The 26989-nt window shown below is 38.5% G+C and overlaps 1 protein-coding gene across 3 annotated transcripts in view; it reads right to left on the bottom strand.

The window, feature by feature from the left end:
• The window catches only part of LOC113061453 (multiple epidermal growth factor-like domains protein 11), a 110480-nt gene that overhangs the window by 26613 nt on the left and 56878 nt on the right, over positions 1 to 26989 (bottom strand). For all 3 annotated transcript variants that reach the window (XM_026230575.1, XM_026230577.1, XM_026230576.1), the window contains exons 7-14: positions 22132 to 22378; positions 21188 to 21308; positions 19799 to 19935; positions 18617 to 18829; positions 16968 to 17142; positions 9414 to 9534; positions 8207 to 8370; positions 7970 to 8072 (exon numbers count right to left, since the gene is read on the bottom strand). In XM_026230575.1, coding sequence (XP_026086360.1) covers positions 7970 to 8072; positions 8207 to 8370; positions 9414 to 9534; positions 16968 to 17142; positions 18617 to 18829; positions 19799 to 19935; positions 21188 to 21308; positions 22132 to 22378 — 1281 coding nt within the window. The remainder of the gene's footprint in view (positions 1 to 7969; positions 8073 to 8206; positions 8371 to 9413; positions 9535 to 16967; positions 17143 to 18616; positions 18830 to 19798; positions 19936 to 21187; positions 21309 to 22131; positions 22379 to 26989) is intronic.

Here is a 26989-nt window from a genome sequence, read left to right as displayed (position 1 = left end):
CTTAGGCCTGGTTACCCAGTGGTCAGAGATATCATGATTAGCGATCAGAAAAGTAATCTGAGGAAAATTTTTGGTGTCTGGAAATACCCAGTTTAACTTAAGTCAGGTGCGTAGGAATTTCTACCATGATAGATAGATATATTATATTAGATAGATGATTTTATATACTGTATGTGTTTGTAATATGAATCTATTGACTGAACATCAGTGTGTGAGTTTGTGTGTGTGTGTGTGTGTGTGTGTTTATGTACACACACACACACACACACACACACACACATTCTATATATATATTCTATACATTATGAATATGAATTTCATTTGCATATTTATGCAGGTAAGTGTAAGTGTCAAATTGCCACAGTTTTTAATCATTTTACAATGTATTTCAACAATGTCACAATTTATTTCTGCTCATGTAAGAATAGTATCTCATTAGAGGCTTAGTGAAGGTTTAACTGGCAAGAAAAAAAATACTTGGAGCTATGAAATACAGTGAACTGACCACAGTTATGCCTAAGTACACCATTTACCTTTGGAAAAACCAGTGTAATATTCATCCTCGAGTGCTTACTGCTTTTATAATACAACTTAAATAAATGATCATCTATATATTTCACACTCCATAAGCAAGATGGCATAGAAGGGAGAAATGATGTGCAAACATATTCTCACACACATCCTTTCAAGCTGCAGCTCAGGAACTTCATTTACAATTTCCTTTGACAGAGACTTTCTGAGCGAGTGGTACGACCCATTAAAATGGCATTAGTCCCAGGGCTTTGAATTAGACCGGGTCTAAACTTCAGGGACAGGCATCATACCTGTTTCACCTCTGTGGCAAAACAGACAGGATGGTGAAGCAACAGCGATGTGCAGTTAAGACAAGCCCAGCCACCGTATATCAAAGCAGAGGCGAGCCTGTTTGAGCTTCTGCTGGGCTGGGCAGAAAAAAAGTCCTGCACTTCCTTTATTGTCAGCAATGAATGAGAATAGAAGAGTGCCCTGAAAGCCTAATGGTGACAAACAGAGGGGCTTTTGAGGGTGAAGAAAGAGGAGAAGTGACTGTCTGCATATGAGACTTTTCTAGAAGCAAACTGCCAGAGGGACCGGCAGCCAATTAATGAGTGAAGAGTGAACCATCATACACCATCACTTTCCATTGCACTTTACACGTTAAGTGGACACAGAAGCGCACATGCCTGCACACGTAATGCAAAGGTCTCTGCAGGACACTCTCTGTTATACCCATGATCCTTCAGTTTAGAGCCCATGGAGCACCTAATATCGCACGTCCATTTCTTTGCTTTCTCACTCACTCTCTCGGGAGCCTGTCCTCCAACAAAACACGAGCATATAGGTCATTTGTGCAAGCATTTATTACGACCTATATTTACATTTTAAAGTTAAGCGCACTCTAGCGGGCGTAAAAATAATGACAGCGTCGTGTTGCGTCTGTGGTCATGAATTGACGCATAACGTCATTACCAATCAAAACGCACGTTTATTTAAATGCAATGTGTGGGCGTTTTACACCGATCTCACAGTATTTCCTACATATTTTACTAGGTGGCTTATTCGTTCGAATGACCACACCTAACCCCACCCCTAAACCTAACCCTCACAGAAATCATGCTAAATTATGATTTATTGAGCATATACATTTTCGTGCACATCTGTTCCCTGGGATCGAACCCATGATAGCATGATTACATATCAAGGTATAACGCAATAATCTACTAACTGAGCTACACGAAACGCAAACCAGAGGGCAAATAAAAGAGTACAAAACATTAATATGAAAACGACCTTTTGCCGTTAGGGGCGCAATTGTAGTATACGCTCTGATGGGTCGTATTTCAGGGATTTGGACAAATGACCTATACAAGCGTATTGGTTGGAGGACAGGTAGTCTGTCAGTTATTTTGTCTTTCTCTTCCTCCCACAATTAGACATGTATGCATAGTTTTATTAAAAGTGATCGTTTAATTCCCATCTCACACATCCCTCTCTTTTTCTCTTTTGATAAAACACACTCTCAGCTTGTATGTCCATGGGAATATCTTTTTGTGTGTTGTACTCCTGTGTTCTTTATTAACACTTTTCATTTTTATCACAGAAATCGTCCCACTATTGCTCTTCAAAGAAAGTCCGTTTGCTTTCTTACGTTACTGAGTTCATAATTATGAACATGGGAATTATCTTATTTATTTTTGCTGCTTTTCTATTAAGCCTTCTGTATATGCCACGTGAGTTTCCTTATCATACATTCTTATGCAATCTTTCTCTCCATGTCATGTCTAGCTCATTCTCTAGTCTTAGACCAGACACTATTTTCTCACACGTGCACTATGTACGTCTAGCTCTCTCAGTAGCTTCAATAAATCACTGCTCCGCATAGTCTCTTTGTTCAGATGCTCGCAGTCTTGGAGGCCTATTTGCACCCTAGTGACTCCATTAGGCCTGGCAGATGGCGGAGACCTGGGCAGGATACAGAGCGTGAGATTTCTGCGTAGTTGGCTCCTTCTTGCAGATAATGAAAGCCACATCATTTTCCAGTACACATGGTCAGAATTTAAAGACCTGAATGGAGAGAGTTATGGAGGGCCTGCAGGCAAAGCCACATCTTCCTTCTCAACCTGCTCCATTTCGCTTCTTGTATAACATGTTCAAATGCTGAAGAACTTGTAAACACAGCCCTTCTGTGATATTCAAACATGTCCACTGCCTCTCATATCTCTTTCTTGGACACACAGTGCTGGGACTGCTGCAACAGAAGGTGTTAGCGCAGTGTGAAAGCCATATATGCAAACTGCAGAACGATTGATTCATTCGGGGTCAGTGCAGTTTAATTAGGTAACATGTTCAGCAACAGTTATTATAAATGCTTCATGCTTTCAGAGATCTCATATTAATCTGCCTGCCGGCTATGTGTCCTATGATAACATCTTTTAGAGGCATGGTCGTCCCGTGTAGAATAATCTGAACAATGTAAACACACGAATGTAGAATCAGTTTAATTTAACATACAACATAAGCAGGATCTGCAATAAAAATGTGTTATTGCTTCGCTATTGAAATAAAATATGATTTCATATGTTTTCATAATAATATTTCATAATTATTATAATAAATAATGAATTTTCCTTCTAGATGAAGGCAGCCAAAAGATTAACAAACACTGGTTTTATTATTTCGGGATTACTTTAAAAATTAATACTGCAATATTTTATTGGAAAATCCATTACATTCTAACAATAAACCACAGCAGATGCTTCTGGGTGGATATTATACTGTATATTATGTCTCATGAAGAGAACTGTCTTGCGATACCACAAAATCTTCAAAATTCCACCAGCTGATTCTTATAATGATTAGAAGTAATATTACTACTAGCAGTAAGTCTGTTTCACACAGCTTGAGCCAGCAGCATCTGAATTTAATGTTTTATTTTATGCAAGTGGGTAGAAAAAATTACTTAATATGAAATTTATATTTGTTTCCATATACACATATTTTTCTTAAATTTGCTTTGGCTTCAGTAATTTAATTAAATTAATTAAATTAACTTAAAAAATAATTAATATTTATACTTATGATTCCATCTCACAGCATTAGTGGAATTTTATACATGTAAAAACATAGCTGATTTTAATATTTGTGAATTATACTTCCTACAAGAATATTTTGCATTGTGTGTAGGCAGGGTTGGACTGGGTTAAAATTTGGCCCTAGACGTATCCGGCCCACGAGTTCCCCGATGAATGTTTTGCTGGGTTCTAAGGCCTTCAATTGGAGTAAATAAATGAATAAATAAAACAGGACAGAAACAAATATTGACAGATATTGCTGAATTCAGAATTGCTGAATGCAACAAACTTAATGCATTTTTGTCACATAGAAATGCACTGTACAGTGAAACAATGATTCTGAGCAAGAATGCAGAAAATTTACTGCTAATAAATTCTGTCATTATTTTCTCAACCTCATGTCGTTCCAAATCCGTATGACTTTCTTCTGTGGAACAAAATATATTTTGTAGAATGTTACCAATGTCTACTGCATGAACAAAAAAATTATTGTATTGAATTTCTCAAATTATTTCTTTTTTATGCTTCACAATAGAAAGAAATTCGGTAACACTTTAGAATAAGGTTCCATTAGTTAATGTTAGTTAATGTATTAATTAACATGAACAAACAATTAATAATACATTTATTACTGTATTTATTAATCTTTGTTAATGTTAGTTAATGAAAATACAGTTATTCATTGTTAATTCATGGTAATTCACAGTGCATTAACTAATGTTAACAAGCACAACTTTTGATTTAAATATTGCATTAGTAAATTTTGAAATTAACATGAACAAAGACTTATAAATGCTGTAGAAGGATTGTTCTTGCTTAGTTCATGTTAACGAAAGTAGTTAACTAACATTAACTAATGGAACCTTATTCTAAAGTGTTACCAGAAATTCATAGCTAGAGGTTTGAATTGTAATTTTTTTGGGTAAACTATCCCTTTAAAAAAGAATAATCAAGCGATTTGCTCTGTTTAACACTTTAAATGTGGCGGAAGCCGAGAGCACATTCATCAGTGCTGTTCGGATGCATTGCGTAGCACGGCTTCACACTTTTGGAGTATTGCTTTTAGCAGTTTGCTGTAATTTAAAAACTGCGTGGGGGAGGTCTGCCTGACTTGTACGATCGATGGGTCCGGTTAGAATATCCTGGTATGTCGGGGTTGCCAGGTTTTCACAACAAAACCTGCCCAATTGCTATTCAAAACTAGCCCAATCGCGTTTTGAGGGGGGTTCCCCAGTAAAAATGTAATTCCAGTGTGTAAAATACACATTTTTCGCCGGGTATCCTCCAGTAAAATTCACATTTCCGTGGCTAAATATCACATTATTGGGTTCGCTTCAACCCGCAGAAACGTTTCGGACAGATTTCTGTGGCAGAATAACAGTTTAATGATCTACAACAAAATAGAACGAGTTTTTGTGATAACCAAAAATAATATTTAATTACTATAATACTAATTTATCAAAAGCAGCTAAGTATACATCTATGCTGCCTTCAAAATTTCGATCAGAAGAAGGTACCTCCGGAGACAGGAAGTAAAGCAGAATTTGGATTCGAATGTGCCTTGATGCTTTCCTGCCTTGGAATGTTGCGTCTGAAGGCAAATTTTTTGAGTTTTCGGATGCAGCTCCGATAATGCACCAGTTACAAAAAAGTATAACGAGTTTCACACACAATTGTGGGACACCATTAAATGGGAAGCTACTTGCGAAGCAACAAAACGTTAGTATACTGAGTGGATAGGCGGAGAGTATGGGGACTATTACGTCTGTTGCTAACAAAGTGAATATGAATAGACAGTGTCGAATGCGTTGTTAAATTAAGATCTTCTCAATTTGCACCGTATTTTATTTTAGCCGTTTTTACAGTGTTGTGCATTTTAACCAATCAAACACAAATCTGTCGAGTTTAAGAATGCAATTGCAATACAGAAGCGTTCAGATGAGTCCTTGCTGAAACTCATCTGTTTTGGTGAGCGTGTGTGCGTTCGTTGACTGAATACCGGGCTCTTGAGAATTACCTCATCTTAAACAACAAAGCGCAGATGTATGTACAAAGTAAGAGATTCATTTCACAGTTTATACAGCTTTAGTGATTATAACGATAGTTTTTTTTTTATATATAACTATAGGAATAACTTGAATCTTGAGAGTGCTTAAACTTGCGATAGATCAATGTTAGTGAAAATGTCAGTCTCTATATATAATTTAAAGCTGCAGTCGGGAACTTTTGACGCTCTAGCAGTTAACAAACAGAACTGCTTGCGTCTTGCGGAAGAACATTGTAGCCGGAGCTACTTCTCTCTGTTTATGTCTATGAAGAATCACAAAGGTACTGGGTTACTCCGCCGCGACTAAAATAGTCTGAATATAAACACTTATTATAGGTGTACCCTAGTGATTCAGGACAGGCTAAAAACATGGTTTGGAAAATGGATTCATGGTGTACTCACTTATTATATACATTTTGTAAATTTTGAACAAATAAAAAAAAGTTACAGACCGCAGCTCTGATTGGTTGTTTCTTACAGGGAGCGATGTATTCCTGCAAATGGCAATAGGACCACTGGGAGGAGCCAGAGGAGCTTGATTTTTTTCACAGATTATCTGTCTCATATTCTACTGTCAGGACATAATGACAGGTTTAACAAATATGTAAAAAATAAATTTTTACAAAAGTTACCTACTGCAGCTTTAATCACTGTTTGAATAATCGTGGAAAGGAAACATGATATAATTATACATTTCTGACATTATTATTAAACTGTAATTTGTTAAATACAAATTATGTCCCATAAAAAAAAAAAAAAGATTTACCCTACATGACACCCATGTCTGGTTCTTGCCAAAAAAGACGTGTTTATGATGTTTAACACAGCAGAGCCAGGATGTTTTTCATAGGGGTGGCTAGGGAGGGGCCAGCAACCAGTCTGGGGTGGTACCATTATCTTCATTATTTCAATATAAAAATATGTTTGATTATAATGTACTGGACTGTTTTAGTGCCTAAAACACAACTGAGTACAATTTATTTCTATTTAACTGTTATTGAGATATTTATAAATTAGATCAAGTAATACTGAATATGACAGTTTTTTTTTATTATTTCTTACCTCCAGGTATTTTAATAAAGGGGCTCACTATAGCTTCATTGTTTATTCAGCTTGTAGAAACTCCTAAATGCTTGCTCTCCAACATTGCATACTCCTGGATGAGGAATGCGTAGTGATAAAAATTTGAAAAAGGCCAGAGTCAACAGTCATAAATGCCAGAATACAAAATGAGTTATTTTATGCATTTAAATGTTTTCATTTTCACATATTTAATTTTCTAGTATAAGTGCACTGTGCTCACATTTATTTGTGTATTAAATTACAAATAAAAAATACATATCATCTGGTGCTTTATATGGTAATCTCGAATTACAGAATATATTTTAGTACATGTATTTGAGAGTTGTTCTTGTGCGCTGTGTACATGCAGATTGCAGTTTTAAACACCTTTTTGGTGATTTCATGACTTAGCTGATGACAGAACGAGGTATATAGCCTATGCTAAAAGTTTCTTGTGTGGCTTATTTATTATGATGAAGTGATATAGAGCGTGCACCACATATCTGCGTACTGTTGAAGAGTGTGCGCAGTGAGCACAGTAAAATGGCTGATAAGACAGGGAAGTGTGTTTTACTGACAAATAGTCTAACAATATCTCATCAGACTGCAGTTCACAGTTGTTCTACTGAAGCTCATTTGGCTGCTGTAGCTTTTCCGTGCTCGTTTGACTCGCCCCTGACGCTGAGGTGTAGCAGCGCTTCTAAAAATTCAATGTTTGGGGTTGGTAATATTTTTAATGTTTGAAATCAGCACTTTACACTAACCACTAAGCCTGCATTAATTCAATAAATGAATTAAAAAATATAGTAAAAATGGTGAAATATTATTATAATTCAAAATAATGGTTTACTAATTTAATATATTTTAAAATGTAATATATTCCTGTGAGGGCAAAGCTGAATTTTCAGCAGTCATTGCTCCTGTCGTCAGTGTCACATGATTCTTCAGAAATCATTCTAAAATGCTGGTTTGGTGCTCAGGAAACATGTATTATTATTATGAATGTTAAAAACAGACGTGCTGCAAAATTTGTTTTGGAAACCTTGATACTTTTGATAATTTAGATTCTTTGATGAATTAATACAATGTGTAAAGTCTTTACTGTCAATTTTGATCAATTTAATGCATTCTACGTGCCTGTCACTGCGTGTTTTAATTGCATTGATTTTTCTTTCAACAATGGGTGAGCAATTCGCTCCAGTATTTACGTTGCTTCATAAAATCCTGTTTGAAGATATTGATGTGATTATGTCACTGGTCTTACACTCACCTGTCCATCCTGGCAAACAGCGACAGAATCCACTCACAGGGTCGCATCCATCAGCATGGTTACAGTCACAACGCTCATGACACTCCAGCCCATATGTGCCATCCTAAATAACCACATACACAAACCATCATGCTAAGCTTAAACTGCCCTGTCATGATAAATATTAATAAATCAAATGGCCAATCCTGTTAGCCTCTAGCAAAGAGACAATGGAGCCAGTCCCAGAAAGATACTCACGAGGCAGGGCTGCTGGCAGCGTTCCCCTCTCCAGCCTGAGGTACAGGTACAAGAGCCGTCGATTGGGTCACAAGCCGCACTATTGGCACATAAACAAGTCTGGTTACAGCTCAATCCCCAAGTCCCACTGGAGCACAGGATTGAGCAGTCTACTCCCTGCCAACCTGTAAAGCACAAGGAGATGGTACAGACTTTAATATATCTGTCTACTTGACCACTGGTTCCTTCAGTTGTTTATCTGTTAAAAAACTGAGGGTTTAACATTCTCTTTTTGAGTTCTAGCCAAACCTTCTCTAGTTCATAACAGTGTTCAATTAATAGAGTGGGAAGAGGGGGAAGTGAGGTCATATCTTGACAGAAGCCAGAGGATTCTGGTCTCCCTCAGCTCATACCGCAAAGCAGCCAATGAGTTGAATATATGCATGGTTTGAGGTCAACATAAGAGCAGAGTGGGATAGGCAGAGAAGTTGTGTAGCACACTGGGGTTCTGCATTATGAATGGGATGAGGATTTTAAAGGTACTGTCTCTAATGAGCTTCCTTCCAAACTGATGGGACCTGAATGAATACTCTGCTGGTGCAGGCCTTTAAGGACGAGTCCATGTTTATGCAACAATAAGGGCCATCCCACAGGTATGGTTAGCTGCGGTCAGCCAAAGCTGAGCACTCACAGGGCTCTTGTGGATTCATGCTGCATTTTTTTAATGCTTTTACAGCCTAAAAAGGCCATATGTGCATGTAAGTACTAAGTGGTTATGTATCCTTTGAAAGTGACCTGAAGAGACTTTGGATCCTTTGATATTGAAACACCAGTTTTCTCATAATGACAGAAATGGATATATGGAGAACAGATGGGGATATTATATACTATTTTCTGATGTCCAGAAAGTGTTTTTATTGTGTAGTGTCTTGTTAGGCATTCCGAATTTCAATTTAAAGACAGGGTTAATTCTCTAAACATTGACTTCTGTTTTAAAGGGAATTAGAAAATGATTAATTAGTCGCTGAGTAATTGATTGTAAAGATTATGATGTTTCCTTAGAATATTATTGCATGCATTGATTGCTTGTTGATTTATTTGTACAAGACAAGCTATAATTTTGTGGGCTGTAAACCTTCAGTCTCTCATGGCTCGCTCACTATTCATGTCTATAAGGAAAATGGGGGAATAAAGATAAAAAGAATAAGGAGACCACATTATGCCGTACCTTCTTTACAGATGCAGGAGCCATCGATTGGTGAGCAGGATGCCTGGTTGTGGCAGTGGCAGGTGGAAGTGCAGTTAGTACCGTATAGTCCAGGTTTGCAGGTTTGGGAACAGTCGTCACTCTGAAAAACACACAGATTAACTGAGAATATACATTGAACCAATTTTTCCCTGGCAACTACCTACAACAATATATCAACTGTTATCAACTGTAGCAACACACTGGCAACCACACACAGTAGCATAGCAAAAGTATAGCAATGTAATAAAACCACACATAACACCTTGGCAACCAGACAGAACAATTCAGCAACCATATAACACTGTGCTAAACCACCCAGAACATTTGAACAACTACATAGCAACACTCTGGCAACCACCCATGATAGCCTCGCAATAGAATGGCAACCATCTAAAACACCCTACACCCTAAAAATGTGCTAAAACCACCCATAACACCTCATCAACCACCCAAAACACCCTATAACAATGCAACACCGTAGTATGGTAGGAGTGAGTTTTACTCAAGCAGACACACATTTCTTCCAGAAAATAAAAGATTTTACTTATTAGAATTTTTCTCTACTTCCTGGCAACCACCTACAACAATATAGCAATTACAGAGCAATTTGTTAAATCATCCAGAGCAACTTATATCCAGTAGCCACATAGCAAAACCCTGGTAACCGCACCCAGCATAACCTAGCAACAGAACAGCATTATGCTTAAACCTACCCAAAAAATCCTCGCAACCATATTTTAGCAACTGCATGGCAACACCCCAGCAACCACCCAAAATAGCTTAGCAATAGAATAGCACCTTAGCAACCACCTAAATCACTCGACAGCCTACAGCATTATGCAAAACAACCCAGAACATTTTAGCCACACCATGGCACCCACTGACAACACTCTAGCATTGTAGGAGCATGGATTTGCTCAGGCAGGCACACAATTCTTTCAGAAAATATAAGATTTAAGTTATCAGAATTTTTCTCTACTTACTTATATAATTTCACACTGTAAAATGAGCACTGTGCTGTGAAGTGTGACTCTAAATCCCATCTGAGGATTCTGTGAAACTTCAACAGGAAATTTCCGTCAAAATATTCTCTGCAACAGGGCAGCACATGAGTTAGAAACAGTTTCAAGCAAGTAGAGTGGTGGAGAGCACATCTGCAAAGCAACAAACCTGAAGTCCGTGTGTAGCTTGTGTCCTTGTTGCAATCACACCAAGTGTGGTAGTGGATACTCAAAACTAAATGCCCGCTTTCCCCAGCTGCATTAATGATTTGACAACCCCTGGCCTTCGGTACTTCCGTCCTTCCCCCAGAAAACCATAGCTGATGACTGACAGACACTGTGTTCTTAAACCCTGTTCCCCAGCCAAACAACCTGTATCCCAGAGCCGGCCACTGGTGTCTTTTTGCCTCATCTCTGGCTCTGACTGACAGCTGACAAAATGATTTAGACTCCCAATTAGTGGGGTAATGGCAGTGTGCTGCATGCCTCCTGCCTCCGTCTCCCGCTGCTGGGATTGAGCAGCAAAGGACCCGCTCTCTAATTATCATCTGGAACTAGGTCTGAGTGGAAGTCAGGATGCCATGGGCACTGAGATTCTCGCTCTCTCGCTATATATTTTTTGTTTCACCCCTATATTTCCTTCTTTCAATCTGCCATCATTTATCTTGCTCGCTCACTTTGATACAATCAACTAAGAAAAATCTTACTCCCACTCTTTTCTTTATTTTATGCTCTCTTTCTTTTCATTCTCTCTCTCCCACATTTCCCCATTGTATTCCCCATTTCAAATATTCTAACTCTCCATCTGCTTTGCTCGTCCATCCACTACTCACATGATAAACTTCCATCTGTGGATTAATTTTTCATCGTGCAGTTATCTTTGTTCCACTCAAAAGTGACAGCAAGCAGACTGCTAACAATGGCAGTTCTGTTCTACGGAAAAATACTTAATACTATCGGTGCAGGCAGCCGAATATGGGGCAAGAAAGTTAGTTTGTTCGACTTTTCAGAAGACCTGCAATTTACTGGTGAATGGGTTGGAGGAGGTAAAAGAGTCTCTGGCTCACAAATGACCACAGGGATTTAGTGAGACACGTGAATGCTCCAGATTACACTGACACGGGCCTGAGAGCACTCATTCAACTGGGTGACTAAACTCTTTTAAAAGCAGGTTAAAGTAAGACTTATGTTTAGAGGCTAAATTTTCTTAAAGATTTGCTTCATTATAAAATTAGCACAAATCATTAGTACATTCAACAACTTTGAAATGTTTTCAAGCGTCAAATGACATTTTCATATTCAGTGAGGTCTGAAAAATTTAAATATGGGATTCAGAATTTGTTTTTAACTCTTAAAATAATCAGTTGTAGGAATAAAAAGAAACAAAAAAGAAACACAATTTTTTTTTTATTCTAATTAATATTGATAAGCTAATTTATTACATGGATCATGTAAGCTTCTTTGTACAAAAATTCCATTTTATTTTCTATTGAAGCACAAAATGCCCTGTGGATAATTCTCACAGCATGCTGGAAACAAATTAATATCCTTAAATATTCACTTTTTAATAACATTAACACAAATGTTTAGTACATTCAAAGAGCTAGAAATGTCTTCAAGCTTTGAATAGTACATTTCACATAAAGTAAGGTACAAAAAAACAAACATTGAAAATCTGGGATTCAGTAAAATAAATATGAAAAAAGATAAAAACTGATAGCCTGAATGCACTGTAAGTCGCTTTGGATAAAAGCGTCTGCTAAATGCATAAATTTATTCAATTTATTTTAATAGGTTTAAAATAGTTTCAGGAGAAAACAATAACAACAAGAAAAAAATACTATAATTAATATTAATAAGCAAATTTAATACACTAATCGTGAAGTTTTCCTGGCCACTGAAGCACAAGATGCTCTATGGATAATTCTTAAATCATACTGGAAACAACATGACAAAACATTCTTATATTCCAGTAATTTTTTACTGTTGAAAAAAAAAAGTTGAAATAAATAATACTAAATATTATAATAATGGTAAAACTTTACAATAAGGTTGATTAGTTAATATTAGTTAACTACTTTAAGTAACATGAAATAAGAATGAACAATACTTCTACAGAATTTATTAATCTTAGTTAATGTTAATTTCAGCATTTATTAATGTATTGTTAAAATCAAAAGTTGTGCTTGTTAACATTAGTTAATGCACTGTGAATTAACATGGACCGACGATGAATTACTGTATTTCCATTAACTAACATTAATGAAACCTTATTGTGAAGTGTTACCATAATAATATTAAATTTTTATAATTTAGAAAAATGCTGAATTAGTGGTCATTCTTTTGTGGTCATTCATACAGTATCTACAAGTGTTTTGGTAATTAACCTTATTTTAAAGCATTGAAATTCCTACTACTACATCTGTGTATCAAAGTGAATTGTCATGAAAGCACACATGAATGTGGCATGTGTGCTTTCAACGTGGTACTACCAGCACATCCCTCATCTAACCACCTGTGCTCTCTCCAGTACCAGCAGCACAAGCATATATTGTATTTGTTCCTTTCACACCCCTATAAATATCCTTTCTCTCAGAACTCTACAGATGAGAGTTTGGGTGGCCATTACCCCTCTTATTTTCGACCAGACTGTGGTCAAATTGTTAACCTTTGTTGTTCTGTAGGTCCAAATGAAAGAGCTAGCCTGGAAATCGAGCATTGTGCCCCAGTTCCATTGCATCTCGGTCAGACTCCTTGGCCATAGCTCCTCGAACAGTCTTTAAAAGAACTGGCAGCAGGCTCCTCAAAGCCAACACAAAGAGCAGGTGGCGAAAATTAAGACAGTCTGTGCCTCCACCTGCTAGTTCAAATTGCTGTAGTAGCTCTGCCACAGGACATTTACAGCCAAGACAGGAGTTGGCTATAGCTTCTGATACTGGACTTGTCTTAATCATCACTGCCGTTCTAGTCTTTACCTGCGGCCCTTCTTATTTTATATGCTTTGCGATATTTCCGCTGTTACTTAATGCAGGAGTGAAATCACTATTCCTTTAACTGAGTAAAGTTGCTAGTGCCACTTTTAATTTTAGTTACTCCCAAACAATTATTTTAGGTTCTCTTAGTTTTCCAATTTTCAGTCTACTAGCTCTAAAGGAAAGTATATTTGTTTCTGAGGACGAACAAGATGAACAGGACTGTAAGCGAAACTATGACGCATTCAGTGGAGCAAAAGAACGAGTCATCCATCTTTTTTAACATCTCTCTAAAATAAATCCTGATTACTGATATTATCATCTCTCTGTCTTTCTAATGCTCTTTCCTTGCATCTTATCACTTTCATTTTAACATCCCCTTTGTTCATTCACAGAACAAGAAGCCAGGTAGACTGTGTGCCATGGGTAACCAACTGGATAGCAAAACGTTTTTATGTCATTTTTCATGTTAATTTGTTATTAATGTCATAGAGTCTTGAAATCACAATCTATTTTGGAGTCTTTGTATCTAGGTTTTTTTTCTGTTTGGCAGGGTATTTGTGTTAAGTCTAAACCTGCTGTGTAAAGACACAAGCATTGTGAAAGCAGCATTACTGAACTCACTGAAGAAACTCTCACCTTGTTCCCAGCCTCCATGCAGGAGGTGATGTGTTTATGTGTGTGTGTGTGTGTGTGTCAAAGCACTATAGAGATCATTTTCAAAGCAAAAAACAGTATTCGCTGACACTTCTGCTTTAAGTAGAGGACACAAAAACTTTTCACAGAAAGATCAAGGGAAGTGCTGACTAGAAATGTTCTTTGAAAGATGCTTTCAGTTTTCAATTAAAATCCAAAATTTTACACCTTTATTATGTAATTATGAATTCTGCCACCTTCATATGTCCCATCAATGGCCCTGTTTAGACTAGGCATTTTCTATCTAAGGTCATCCGACCACAAACAGTTAGACAAGGTTGCTGTTTGCACCTGTGTCACAAATGTGCCTCCTGTGACCAACTGTGATCAAATTTTGATGGGAGGGTTACTAATTCAGTGAGTATAAACTTACTACATTTCTCACTTACTGCTGGAGCATCTATGGTCTTTTTGGGCCTGTTTATACCTGGTCATTTCATAAACTGCATTGTATTAATTATCAGCTCATTTCAAGATTCAAGACTGCAATAGTAGAGCTTGCGACATCAGCACTGGAGGGATAAGTCTTACTACTTTTAAAGAAGATGATTGTGTGTTGAACATCTGCGTCTTACTTTCAGTTAAGCTGGGCATACACTGTGCGATTTTCATCCGATTTTGAGACGAATTCTGACTTGTGCGACTCTTTTTCGGGTCGGGCCAAATTTCAGCATTTTCGTGCGTCGTTTTGTCGTGCAGTGTTCGTGCAGTGTACAAGGGGTAACGAGGGGCGATAAGCCTCTCCCGACCGGCAATCGATTGGTTGGATGGATTTCTGACATGTCAGAAATTTTGGTCGCCTCTCGTGAGGTATCGCACTATTGAAGCAGGGCTACGAACCCATTTTCCGCGTTTCCCTCACTGCGCATGCTTGAAACGAAACCATGGTTTCAGTAGTTGAAACGAAACCATGGTGATACGGCGTGTAGTGTGGACTGAAGTGATGGAGGGAAAACTTGAGGGGTTATGGCAAAGAAAAATAAAAGAGGGGAAAAAATGCCTACTTACCTCCTGTTCGCGTTGCAAAATGGATTGACCATATTGGCCACGTCTTCCCATGCAGCCACCTGCGCGTCTAGATACACCAACGCCTTTTTTTTTTTTTTTTGGACGTTTCAGCACACAGAATTGCGCACATCACCAAAGCAGTGCGTTTATCCCGGGAAAGCATGTTTATTCTGAAACAGCCACAAACATCCGGGTTCTGAGGGATCCTACATGTTGATTCGGTTGATTCCCCACATATAGTGTGAGCAGTCAAATCGCAACTCGGCAATCGGACCGTACAGTGAGCGCACAAAAATCGTGAACTTTGGCTTTACATCGCATGCGATCTGACCGTACAGTGTGAGTTGGTACCTTGGCGAAATCGCACAGAAGTCGCACAGTGTATGCCCACCTTTAGTTTCAGTGAATGGGCTTGCTGAAGAGATGCTCAGCTGCTCATCTGCAATGCGTGTTGCTAAAGCACAGTCTGACTAATGTCATAAAGCCTATAACATGTTCTGATTAGTTAATTCTGCTCACCTGTTATCTTGTTATTTATCTTAATAATCCCAGTTTTTAAATATCCTTAGTTCCTTCAAGTCCTGATCTAGTCTAAAGCTTGACTCCTGATCTGCTCGCACACTAATCAAGGCTGCCCCGATTAATATCAAACTTGTTTGTCGGTGTGTTGTGTGTTAAATCGGGATGATGAAGGCTACAGTATATGATTATGTCAGTACTTTCACAATAGCCAATGCATGACCGCAAAAAAGCTGCTGTATGGCTCCGCTGGACAGTGGAGATGGAAGAAACTGCTTCTTGAAGTTTTTTAGTTTGTATAGTGTGTCGAAAATGTATCACAACCTCAAGGAGAAAGAGAAGCACTGAGTGCTGCTAGCACACTAGTGAACATATGGAAACATCACTGAAGTATTGGTGATGATCTGATGCATGAGATCACGTGAGGAGCTCCCTCTGGCATGACAATCTTAATTATATCTTCTGGTGTGTGATGCGCCATGATTTTCAAATCTTATGTGTGTGGTTAGGATTTTAAAACTCCTGTAATGTGAGCCTTGCTTAAGTTGACATTTTCTGTTTGGTTATTTCTATACAGTTTCACGTGAGGTGTCTATAAAAGTTGATTCCTTTATGCATTCCTTCATGCAATTCCTTACTACAGCCAAACGTGTGACAACTGCATGTTAATACATGGTGTTAAAAGTGCAAAATAAAATACATAAACATATTTTACATTGACATACATAAGGTGCACCTGTTCAATTGATTGGTAACACAAATTGCTAATCAGCCAATTGCATGGCAGCAACTCAATGCATTTAGGCATCTAGATGTGCTGAAGATGACTTGCTGAAGTATAAACGGAGCATCAGAATTGGGAAGAAAGGGTCTCAGTATTTCAAAAACTGCTGATCTACTGGGATTTTCATGCACCATCACCTAGTATATAATTGAATTAATTTGATTAAGCAGTTTAAATTATTAACAGCCCAAAAATGTATAGGTACAAACATTTTCAGATCTGGCTGATATTGTAAAGCCATATGTAGTCGACAATTACAATCCTTTTTCTTGATGCAGTGCTTTATAGACTGGTTGGTAGGGGGTCTATAACTGTTGTCTAGGATGTATCTGTGTTTACGCTACAAATGAGAGGTTTGAGTGATGTTAATGCCAGGTGTATAGGGGGCCTATATGTCAGGGCATATGAAAAAAGACCAACCTTTAGATCTGAACATTAGCAGCTATAATCATCAATGCTCAGCAGTCAATTTCATGTGGCAGTATTTCAGAATGGCAGGATTAACTAGTATTTAATGAATGTAGACAATGATAAATGGTAAACATGGACTCACAGTGTAGCCTGGGGCACAGATACAGGCCCCAGTGAGACTGTGGCAGTCTGCTCCATTAGTACACTGGCACGGCACACTACATCCTTCTCCATAGTAACCAGGGGGACAGGTCTCATTGCAGTATAGACCCGTCCATCCTGCTGTACACAAGCATTCGCCTGTCAGCGGGTGGCAGCTGAAAAAGAGAAGACATATTGACATTTAGATACAAATATGCCTAAAGATACGTTGTGTATATGACAAACAGAACAGAAATACTTTGGCTTCCAGAACGAGGGAGCCAAATCTGAGGTCTAAAACCATTTGAGTCCATCCATCCTTGTGTCTGTGAGCTCAACTCAGATAAATGGGGTGTCCTTTCTCTCCTTCGTAGTAATGAGCCCAAGTGTCTCAGGGCCTAATCTACCCACACCAGGCATTAACATTGCATTAGCCAGGAATGTGGCTAAGAAATAATGAATGAAGCACAGGTCACGATAAAGAGCAAGTGCTATGCTACTGTTGAAAGGTGTTCAAATTTTTACTTGCAAGTCAAATGAAGTCAAATGGACTCAAATGGAGCTCTTTACTCACCCATGGCTCCAGAGGTTAACTCGAGAAGAATTGGCTAGAAAAGTGATGATTGTAGGACTGAAAGTTCAGATTAATCATAGGGGACTCCACAAAGATTTATTGTTTGATTGAAATAACTTCGCTGAATTGTTATCTTCAAAGTGTGAAGTTATTCAATTATGACCTAATTGGTGTTGTAATTTAGTATAATTAATGACATTGAACCATTTCTTCACGAGTCATACCTTTGCATTGTATATACAGAAAAGAACAAATGATATGGAAACAAAACAAAACAAACAGTAATTTGACTGGTAAAGTATTTTTTTGCACTGTTTATTACATGATTTATTTGTCTGCCATAATGTTGTCTTAATTTGGTGGCTTTTCTCAGCAAATATTAATATATATACAGTTAATTTGATTAATAAGAATATTATGTAATTGATGTAATAATTCAATTAATGTTTAGTCAATTGACAGCCGTAGATACAATGCATCCAGTAATATACTGGTTTTAGAAAACTGGTTTATACTAGTTTTAGACATATAAATTCCTTTGCAAGGAAATAAAGTGCATTGTAGAAATGCACTGATATTGCAGTAATTAAATTACTGCATAATTCTAACACAAAATTATTTTCACATTATGGCCAACATTAAAATGATTTACTATTTTCTTTAAACTAAACTAATAAACGAATTAAATAACTAAATAAAAAAAATACTACAATTGATTTAAATGCTACAAATCAATTTAAAGTTCACTACATTTTTACATACAACATGGATGACATGGAAAAATGGATATTAATTTTTAGATTGCTGAAGATTACATTTAATAGTATTAAATATTAAATTGTTAAATTATATTGAGCATTAAATGATAATAAAGATGATCTAACTGTAAAAATATGACATATGGGCATGCAGAATTAAATATCCAATGTTTGCTAATCATAAAAAAAATAAAAAAAAATCTGTAATACTATCTGGTAAACATTAAGCTACCAATATGCATTCCTAGTCTATTGATTCTTGTCAATTCCAAGGTTATCATTCTAGTTGGTGCATTTGCATGTGGTAGCATGTCTTACCTAAATGTGTTGGTGGCGTTACATGGGCAGTATTTGTCACAGATGAGGCCGTAGAGGCCTGGTGGACAGAACCTGTCCTGGCAGTGAGGCCCTTTGAATCCTGTATCACACAAACACGCTCCGTTGATGTGGTAACACTTGGCCCCGTTCTGACAGTCACAGTGAAGGGCACAATGTGGTCCGTATGTACCGACCGGACACTCTTCCTGGCACCTGGGGACATTTCAAACAGTTTACAGAAGGAAGAAAACCCCAAAGCAACATTTTGTATAGATTATTCATTATTCAGAGCAGCTCTGCAAGAAAAAGGAGCCTGTCAGAATAACACAAGCAGAATTAGTAGACTACAGTGTTATTCTAATCTAAGGGTCAAGGGTCAATGCTCTGGGCAACTTCTTTGGTACCTTAGGTTCATCAGCCACTTGGCTTCACCTGGGGCGACAGCAAACTAAGACTGCAGTCATTAATTACTGTGAATACAATTAAAGCCAGGCTCATTCTCTCTGTTGAATAGCAAAGTGGCTTAAAGAACGACGACTTCTACAAGATCTTCAATATACAATCCTGGCAGAACATCAATCTTGACTGTCCAAAGAAGCCATTAAGAGACAGATAAATAGCTCAATTAAATTATAAAATGGACTAGGTATGTTTCATGTTGAAATTACACCAGCATCGTTTGTATCAGTTGAGACGGGTGTGAGAGGAACTTAGAAGAAGGGAGGAGCGGGTACTAACGCAATCTGAGATTATTCCTACTGGGCTAATTCACCTGTCACAGACCAAATAAATGAGTGCAATTCTATTATATATTAGAGGATAAGAAGTGTCTGTCCTGAAAGTTTTTTCATTCTGCAGACAATCACTTTACTGCGCTAATAAACCCTAACCTGCTGCAGAAGACACGGGGAAATATAGGCACTGAGCAATTTCAATCAGATCCTAATAAAACTCCATTACTGGTAATTAATGGGCAGAAACTTAACAGAGCAGTACGGTTCTTGGAGTGGGATCAGTGGACACAAGGAATGTAAACAGAGCAGTAAAAAAAAAAAAAAAAACATAATCAATTATTCAGCAACCAATTTTGCAGGCTTGTTAACAAACTGCCTTTGTGGTAGTTCTTTAAAGACACAGAGGAACAATAACCTAAATAAGTTCAGAACTGGGTATTTATTATACCTGTGGCCACTGTATCCTGCAATACACTGACACTGTCCTGTAATGTGGTCACACAGTCCTCCATTGCGGCACGAGCATTCCTTGCTGCAATTGATCCCATATTTGCCGAATGGGCATGGCTGGGCACACACAGACCCCTGTCCAGAAAGAGGGCAGAGAAAATTTGAAAATCAAATGAAAGTCATTCACAATCATTAAAGCTCCACTGATTTATAGAACAATTCCCTTAAAAAAAAAAAATTCTGTCAGCATTTACTCCCCATTTTAAACCCATATGAACACTCTAAAGGCCTGTTCACAACTACTGTATAGCAATAACTATATTGGCTTTATGTTATAACAAGTGTGCCACAGTGATGTTGTTTGCCACTTCAAATGCTCCAGCTTTTTAAAGTAGGGTAGATTCTGATTAGCTATCAGTGGTTTTTGTTGTAGCTGAGGTGTGGACATCTTATTATCACAGAATTAGAACAATTATTAAAACATTATAGTTATAGTCATCATCCTTGGTGTGAACTCTTATTCTCTTTGCCGCACATTAAAATTCACTATGTGTGATCAGTCCTGTGATGTTAAACAGATGCAATATAAAAAGACAGAGACAATTAATGGGAATTTTTCACTGAATAATGAATAAAAGTAATAATAAAAGTTTGAAACAACATGAGGGAATAAATGATTTTAGGTGAACATACAGTACAAAGAAGATCACCGGATAGGCCTTGAATGTATACAGCTCATATGATTCAGTACAGTACTCACAGTTATGAGGTCAATACTATTACAATATCTAAGTGACCCATTTTTGCAGTTTAGTTTTAATAAACGGTGAACGGAAATTGGAGCATTGCTTTGTGGATATTAGAGTATGTCTACACATTGTAGCACATTAAGCTCTTTTCGGAAAAGAAAGGAAATTTGTGTTTTTGATATGTCCTCTTTACAAGTTTGAGATGATGCAAAAGGAGTAATAATGAGGCTCAGCAAACTTCACACAATTTGCTTCCAAAAAATAACTTCAGCTGCTCTGCTAGACTCAGATCAGTGTAATTTCTTCCCCACTTAGGTTTCTGTGTAAGTATCTACATTCAGATTCTCCTCCACCCTTCCTTCATTTACCTCTCAAACTCTTTCACCTTCCCTCAATTCCTTAACTCTCTCTTCCTCCTTTTAATAACTCTCTTTTCCTTCCTTACTTCCTTTTAAGCATGACTCACCTCTTCTGTCGTTTCAGTATCTTGCTCTTTAACTCTCCTTCACTTTCTGCCCCTCAATCCTGTCTCCTCATCTTTATTCCTCTCAGTTTCTTTTCTGTCCTTTATTCTCTCTGTCACTTCCCATTTTTCCCCCAACTTCTCCACTTTGCTCCCCCTGTGTGCAGCTTCTTACCGTCCATCCAGCAGGGCATGAGCATTCTCCAGTGATGTGATGGCAGGTTCCTCCGTTCTGACAGGGGCAGCGCTGCTCACACTGTGGCCCATGACTTCCAGAGGGACATCGCTCTCCACAGCTGCCGAATCACAAGAGCAAACACTTGAAACTCAGGCAGACATTGCAAATGATTGCAACATAAAACATAAGAACGTTCAAAGACTTTGGAACAAATGGTTAAAAAAAAAATACAACTATATATTTTTAAGTACCCTCACAAGAACTTCAGAGTGTTTCACTATGCTAACATAGACAAAGAGTAAGTACATAGTATGTAGACTAGTATGGGAGACTGGGGCTAGGATAAAAATCTGCGACACTGATTTCCCTTTTTGTTTTCAAACACATTGTTCGAATGGCATTCTACAGTAACTACAGTAGCATACATTCTAGCAAGGGATTGCTGTTATTTTTTACATCATTTATTGAAGCATGCTCTCATGTTTTTTTTATGTAATAATTAAAATAAATCTCAAATAAAATTTCTGGCCCAAGAAAACTTTTTTTTTTTAAAGATATAAATAATATCATAATTTATAATTTTTTAATATTCAAAGAACTAAAATCATATTGACCCCAAATTTTTGAACGAATTTTCCTATATTTCATCAAGCACAAAACATTACTTTTTTAATTTAACTGAATTTTTTTTTTTACTATTTCATGACAGGTTCTCATTGTGACAACACAGAAGGTCACAAAAGGTGTATGTGGCTCCTTTGCAAAGGTGGTGGAAAGGTTGAGTAGCTTTTTTGTAGTCAAGAGGCGTGTGCCTATACAGAAATTGTCTTTCACAAATAAACCTACCCTTTTCACTTTCTCCTCTATATAAAGAATATATTTCAGCAAAGACATATTAATATATCTCTATATTGCAAACCAGTTTCATCTCTGGTACTCACATGGGGCCCATGTATCCTGGTGCACATATGCATCCCCCCGTCTCGTGGTGGCAGGTGGCCCCGTTGAGGCACTGACATTGCAGCTGGCAGCCCTTGCCATAGTAGCCTGGCTCACATTGATCTTCACAGCGCCATCCTTGGTAGCCGTCTGTGCAGACACAGGCTCCTGTGATAGGGTTACACAGGGCCCCATTCTTGCACTGACAGCGGTTGCTGCAGTGGGGTCCCCAGTGGCCACTTTCACAACCTGATACACAGAGAAGAAGAAAGGATGCTTTTCTACACCAGCCAAATAAAATGCCAAATTCTATTCAGAGCTGAGGACAAAAACTCTTGCATATTAGTATGACTCGGTTGTATTACACTGCAAGCAAAAGGTTGTAGAACGGTGTCCTGGTATCCAGAAATTGCCAAGACACACGATTTGTGAAGTCATAGAATTTTATGACAGAACATATGCTGACATATACAAGTTTGTACAGTGTTTAGTCAATACAAGTGAATCCCACAGTGAGTGGGGATTAGCTGAAGCATAGATTATTTACAACCTCTCATATATTCTCTTTAAATTATCCACAGGTTAATACCATGCTGAAAGCAAATGCTGTCAATAAAATGGGTGAAACTGCAAGGAGCTAATCTTGCAAATGCAACTAAAGTGGTCCAAAGATGCTATAAAAGTCTGACAGTCATTCTTGTGTTTACCTGGTATTAGCTTGCATAAATAGTCCCATAACCACCATAGACAGACATTTTGTAAATTTTTTCTTTTACATTTGTTAACATGCTTGCATTTTATAGCATGCATCAAGGGATATTTGATTTGATTCTAAGAGCAATTGTGGTTTCCCTCACCTCATAACTCATGCAAACTTAGTGGATATTTCTGCATCATTTCTGATATTCTGTACACTACTGCTCAAATGTTTGGAGTCAGTAAAAAAGAATGCTTTTATTCAGCAAGGATGCAATACAGTCATCAAAACTACAATCAAGACGTTTAAAATATTACTAAATATGTAACTGTTCTTTTCGTCAAAGGAAACAAAATCATATTTAATATTGTAATAATTCAAATATCATGTTTCTTGGTCACAAAATCGTCATATTATAATGATTTCTGAAGGATCATGTGACTAAGCATGGAATAATGGCTGCTGCAAAAAATTCAGCTTTGCCATCAAATGAATAAATTAAAATTTTAAATAGAAAACAACTTTTAATATTAATAATAATAATATTTTTAATATAATTTTTAATCAAATGAATGCAGTCTTAGTGAGCATAAATGACTTTTTTCAACAACATTATTTCAAATTCTTATAGATCCCATGCTTTTGAATGTACATGTATTTCATCAGTCTGTCATTAAGATTCATCTAAAGCGACATACAACACATGTTAAACTTTTTGTATGATTTAAACAACCACAGAAACTATTTAACCACTAAAGTGCCAGATGCTCGAGTAAGCTCAGAAGGGCTTTTTTGAAAGTGGATAAAGCCCTAATTTAGACTGCATGCTGCTAGACACCAGACAAACACAAGGTGGACGATCAGCACTTGGATGAAGACAGCTTGGCATAGAGGGGGGTCAAGGAACATCCTGATGCTGGATCGAGTCTTTCCCAGGAGGTGCGACGTAGGCCGCGTTAAGTAGCTCAAGGAGGGCAGGAGGCACGTTATTGATTTGAGTAAATCTGCTGCGGATGAGTTCTCCTGTCGGTTGAGCTCTCACACCACACAAATGACCACGGCACATTAAAGGCAGGAAACCTGCGGGAGGTCAGCGAAGATGGATGAGCCGCTCATCGTCTGCTCCACTCGCAGTCAATCAGCACTCATCACACATCTCTCAGCTCTCCCACGCTGATGAGAGAAAAAGAGCAGAAAAACACAACACATGCACCGTTTGCCTCACTTCACTGGCCCCCGGATCTCGTCATCTCCCCATCAGCCCCAAAATGAGCACTTCACTCTCAAAGAAGCCTCATACTGGGACGCAAACCATTTCTCTCCCATTCAGCACGGCAAATCCACTCGCCGTTGGCTTCGAGTCCGCCGGCCTCTTCATCTGCAGCCATTCTGAATCATTGCGGAGGAGGAAAAATAAAGTGGAAATCTAGACAGAGCTTAATTTGCAGAAGTCTTTTTCTCTGGTGCTCAGAAGCAGCACAAAATGTTGCCATTGAAGACTCAAAGCCTCTTTTCCCCCCACAGCAAGACGCCTCAGCACATTTCCTCCTAAAGCCCATTATCTCAGCCCGTCCCTTCTGCGTTTCGTTTCAGATTCACCGCAGACAGTCTCTCACTGCAGGCCCTCTGACAGCATTTAGCTGTGATTAAAGAGTCAGAGATCATTTGGTGCCATGGGCAAGGCTGTAAAACACACAGTCTTATTCCTATTTCTCTGTGCTTAAAGTATCTAAAGGAAAGCTTCCATAAGGATGAGTCTAATTGGAGAAGAGATGAAGGAAGAGTGGATGAGGGGCCCGTTGGGGCAATGGATATAGTGGGCAGTGTCGGCAGAGATTCAATGGAAAGTACACCAAATGGCCGACCTGCAACGCAACCCCTATTAAAAGCGCTCCGCACTGAACAAACAGCTGATCAAAGGGTGCGTTTGGGAAGACAACCGATGCTCCTCTGCACAACAAACTTGCACCTTGAGGCATCAGTACTGAGTAGTGAGCGTGCGTTTGTGTACTGTACTTTGATTAGCAGAAAAATGTAACAGCCTGATTTGATCAAATAGTTGAGAAAGTCTCAGTGCGGGGCAGGCAAACACAATCCTGTGAAAATCCAATCCCTAATGCAGCGACTTGAAGTTCTCTCATAAGCGTGGCAAGCCTTATTACAAAACAAGTGAAATCCTTTAAGCTGCAGGCCTGATGTAAAAATTATTAAGGCTGACAAGAAAAATACTGTATGTATTTTGGTGCTACGTTTTGCCTAGAGATGTGTGCACAGCTAAATAAACATGAACATCATAAAAGGATAATTAGGGAGAATTCCAGAGTTTAAACTGTTGTATTTTCTATAAAGACAAAATATCTCAGGCCAGTGGAACATAGAAGCCCTGCGTACGCTGTCTGTTTTTATTAAAAATATGTTTTGTGTCGGAGTCATAGCCTTCAGGGTAGAGCACCTACATATTGCGCAACTGCATGTCATATCTCTCCTCTTCTATCACTGCCTATTTCTTCTCAAACTGTCAAATGAAAGGCAAATATTGCCTTTAAAATATTACCTAAAAAAATTAAATAATAAAATCAATTTAAAATAAAAATACAAATATTTTTATTTTATCATTTGTTTTATGCCAAATCAAAATCTAAGGTGATTTTCATTGAAAAACAATTGTGACAAAAGTCAGGTTGAAATCAGTAAAAAAGTAAAAGATTAAAAACAAATCTATACTAATTTTCAAAAACAGTAACAAGGATCGGTCAGGCTCAATTACCTCCCAATCATAGAGCACCTGCACCTGAGATCTGATCACATGCACCTGTCACGGATCATTATTCACTCCCAACTCCTGTTCAGAAGCACACACCTTACACCACTCCAGGGTCCAGTGTACTCTCTCTCTGTGCTATCTGTGAGATTCGTTGAAAGGCTTTCCTTACTACTGAACTTACCTCCTGTGTTTTCGCCATTGTGTTTTCCTGTGTCTGTCCTATTCATCAGCCCCGTGGATTCCCAGTTGGTTCATTGTCTGAGGTGTGTGCAGTCTTCTGTCTCCCTTCCACAATCTCATGAATACCCACTATGTTATTACTGCCCTCACCTTCCTTAAAGACTGATATATTGACTTGAATACTCATCTGCCAGTACCATTTGCTTCACTTACTGTTAACTAACTACACTTGTGTTTTTCTAAACCTCTGTGTGAGTCACATTCCGTATCAGAAGATCGGACCGCAACAGATTAAAGGAAATCGCTGCACGCATCGCCGATCTGGCCTGCTGAGATCTCCCAGTAACTAGTGGAGTTTGTGCGAGAGTTCTGTGGGCTCACCGTGTGGACGGGGCTTGACGATGCAATGCTCAACTTGTTGTTCAGGATCGGGCCAACTGCCATCACTCCGTGGACCTCCCAGTCACCATAGTTTTGAGCTGAAGGGAAGAAATCCTCCAGTGTCTGGAGAGTGTACAGTCCCGATCCAGAACCAGCTCGCCCGCCAGCCATTCCCAAATTAAGCCCAGGATGGGCTCCTGATCCCCAGTTAAGCCCTGTGTCAGCTCCAGTCCTGAGAGCTCACTTCAAAGTCTGTTCCAGCGTGTCTCTTGGCAATAATGGACAAGACTCTACCCCCAGGGTTCTCGGCACCCATCCTCACCCCAGAATCCACTCTAGGACACTTTCCAGAGCCTCCTTCATCTCTTGAGTCTCCTTCCCCTCCGCTGGTTCTGTCCAGCCCTCCTTCGTCTCATGAGCACCCTGTGTTAGCCAGCCCTGCTCCTCCAGAGTGCCCACCAGAGCCCGCTCCTCCTGAGTGACCCCTCCCCCCCAGGATTCATAGATTTTCCCCAATTGTTGTTGTTGTTGTTGATCTGCCGTGGCCTCCTGAGTCTCCAGCTCCACCATGGCAAGATGAACGGCCTGCTCCTTCATGGCTCCCAGAGCTCCATGATCTGCCCTGGAGGCTCTCCTTGTCTCCACCCTGTTCCTGTTCTCCACCAGCCTCCAGGGTGCCCACCTTCCCCTCCCCGATGTTAGGTATACGCCTTCCGGGAGGGGGGCGATATCTGTCCGAGATATCTCCATATAATAATAAAATCTAATATTTTAAAGTAAACTATTTTGTTTATTTTATTACTTGTTTATTTTATGCCAAGTCAGCATGTAAGGCAAT

The sequence above is a fragment of the Carassius auratus genome, chromosome 43, assembly GCF_003368295.1.
Source record: "Carassius auratus strain Wakin chromosome 43, ASM336829v1, whole genome shotgun sequence".
Taxonomy (NCBI): Eukaryota; Metazoa; Chordata; class Actinopteri; order Cypriniformes; family Cyprinidae; genus Carassius; species Carassius auratus.
Note: the sequence above shows the minus strand (reverse complement) of the source record. Positions and strands in the feature narration are given on the sequence as shown.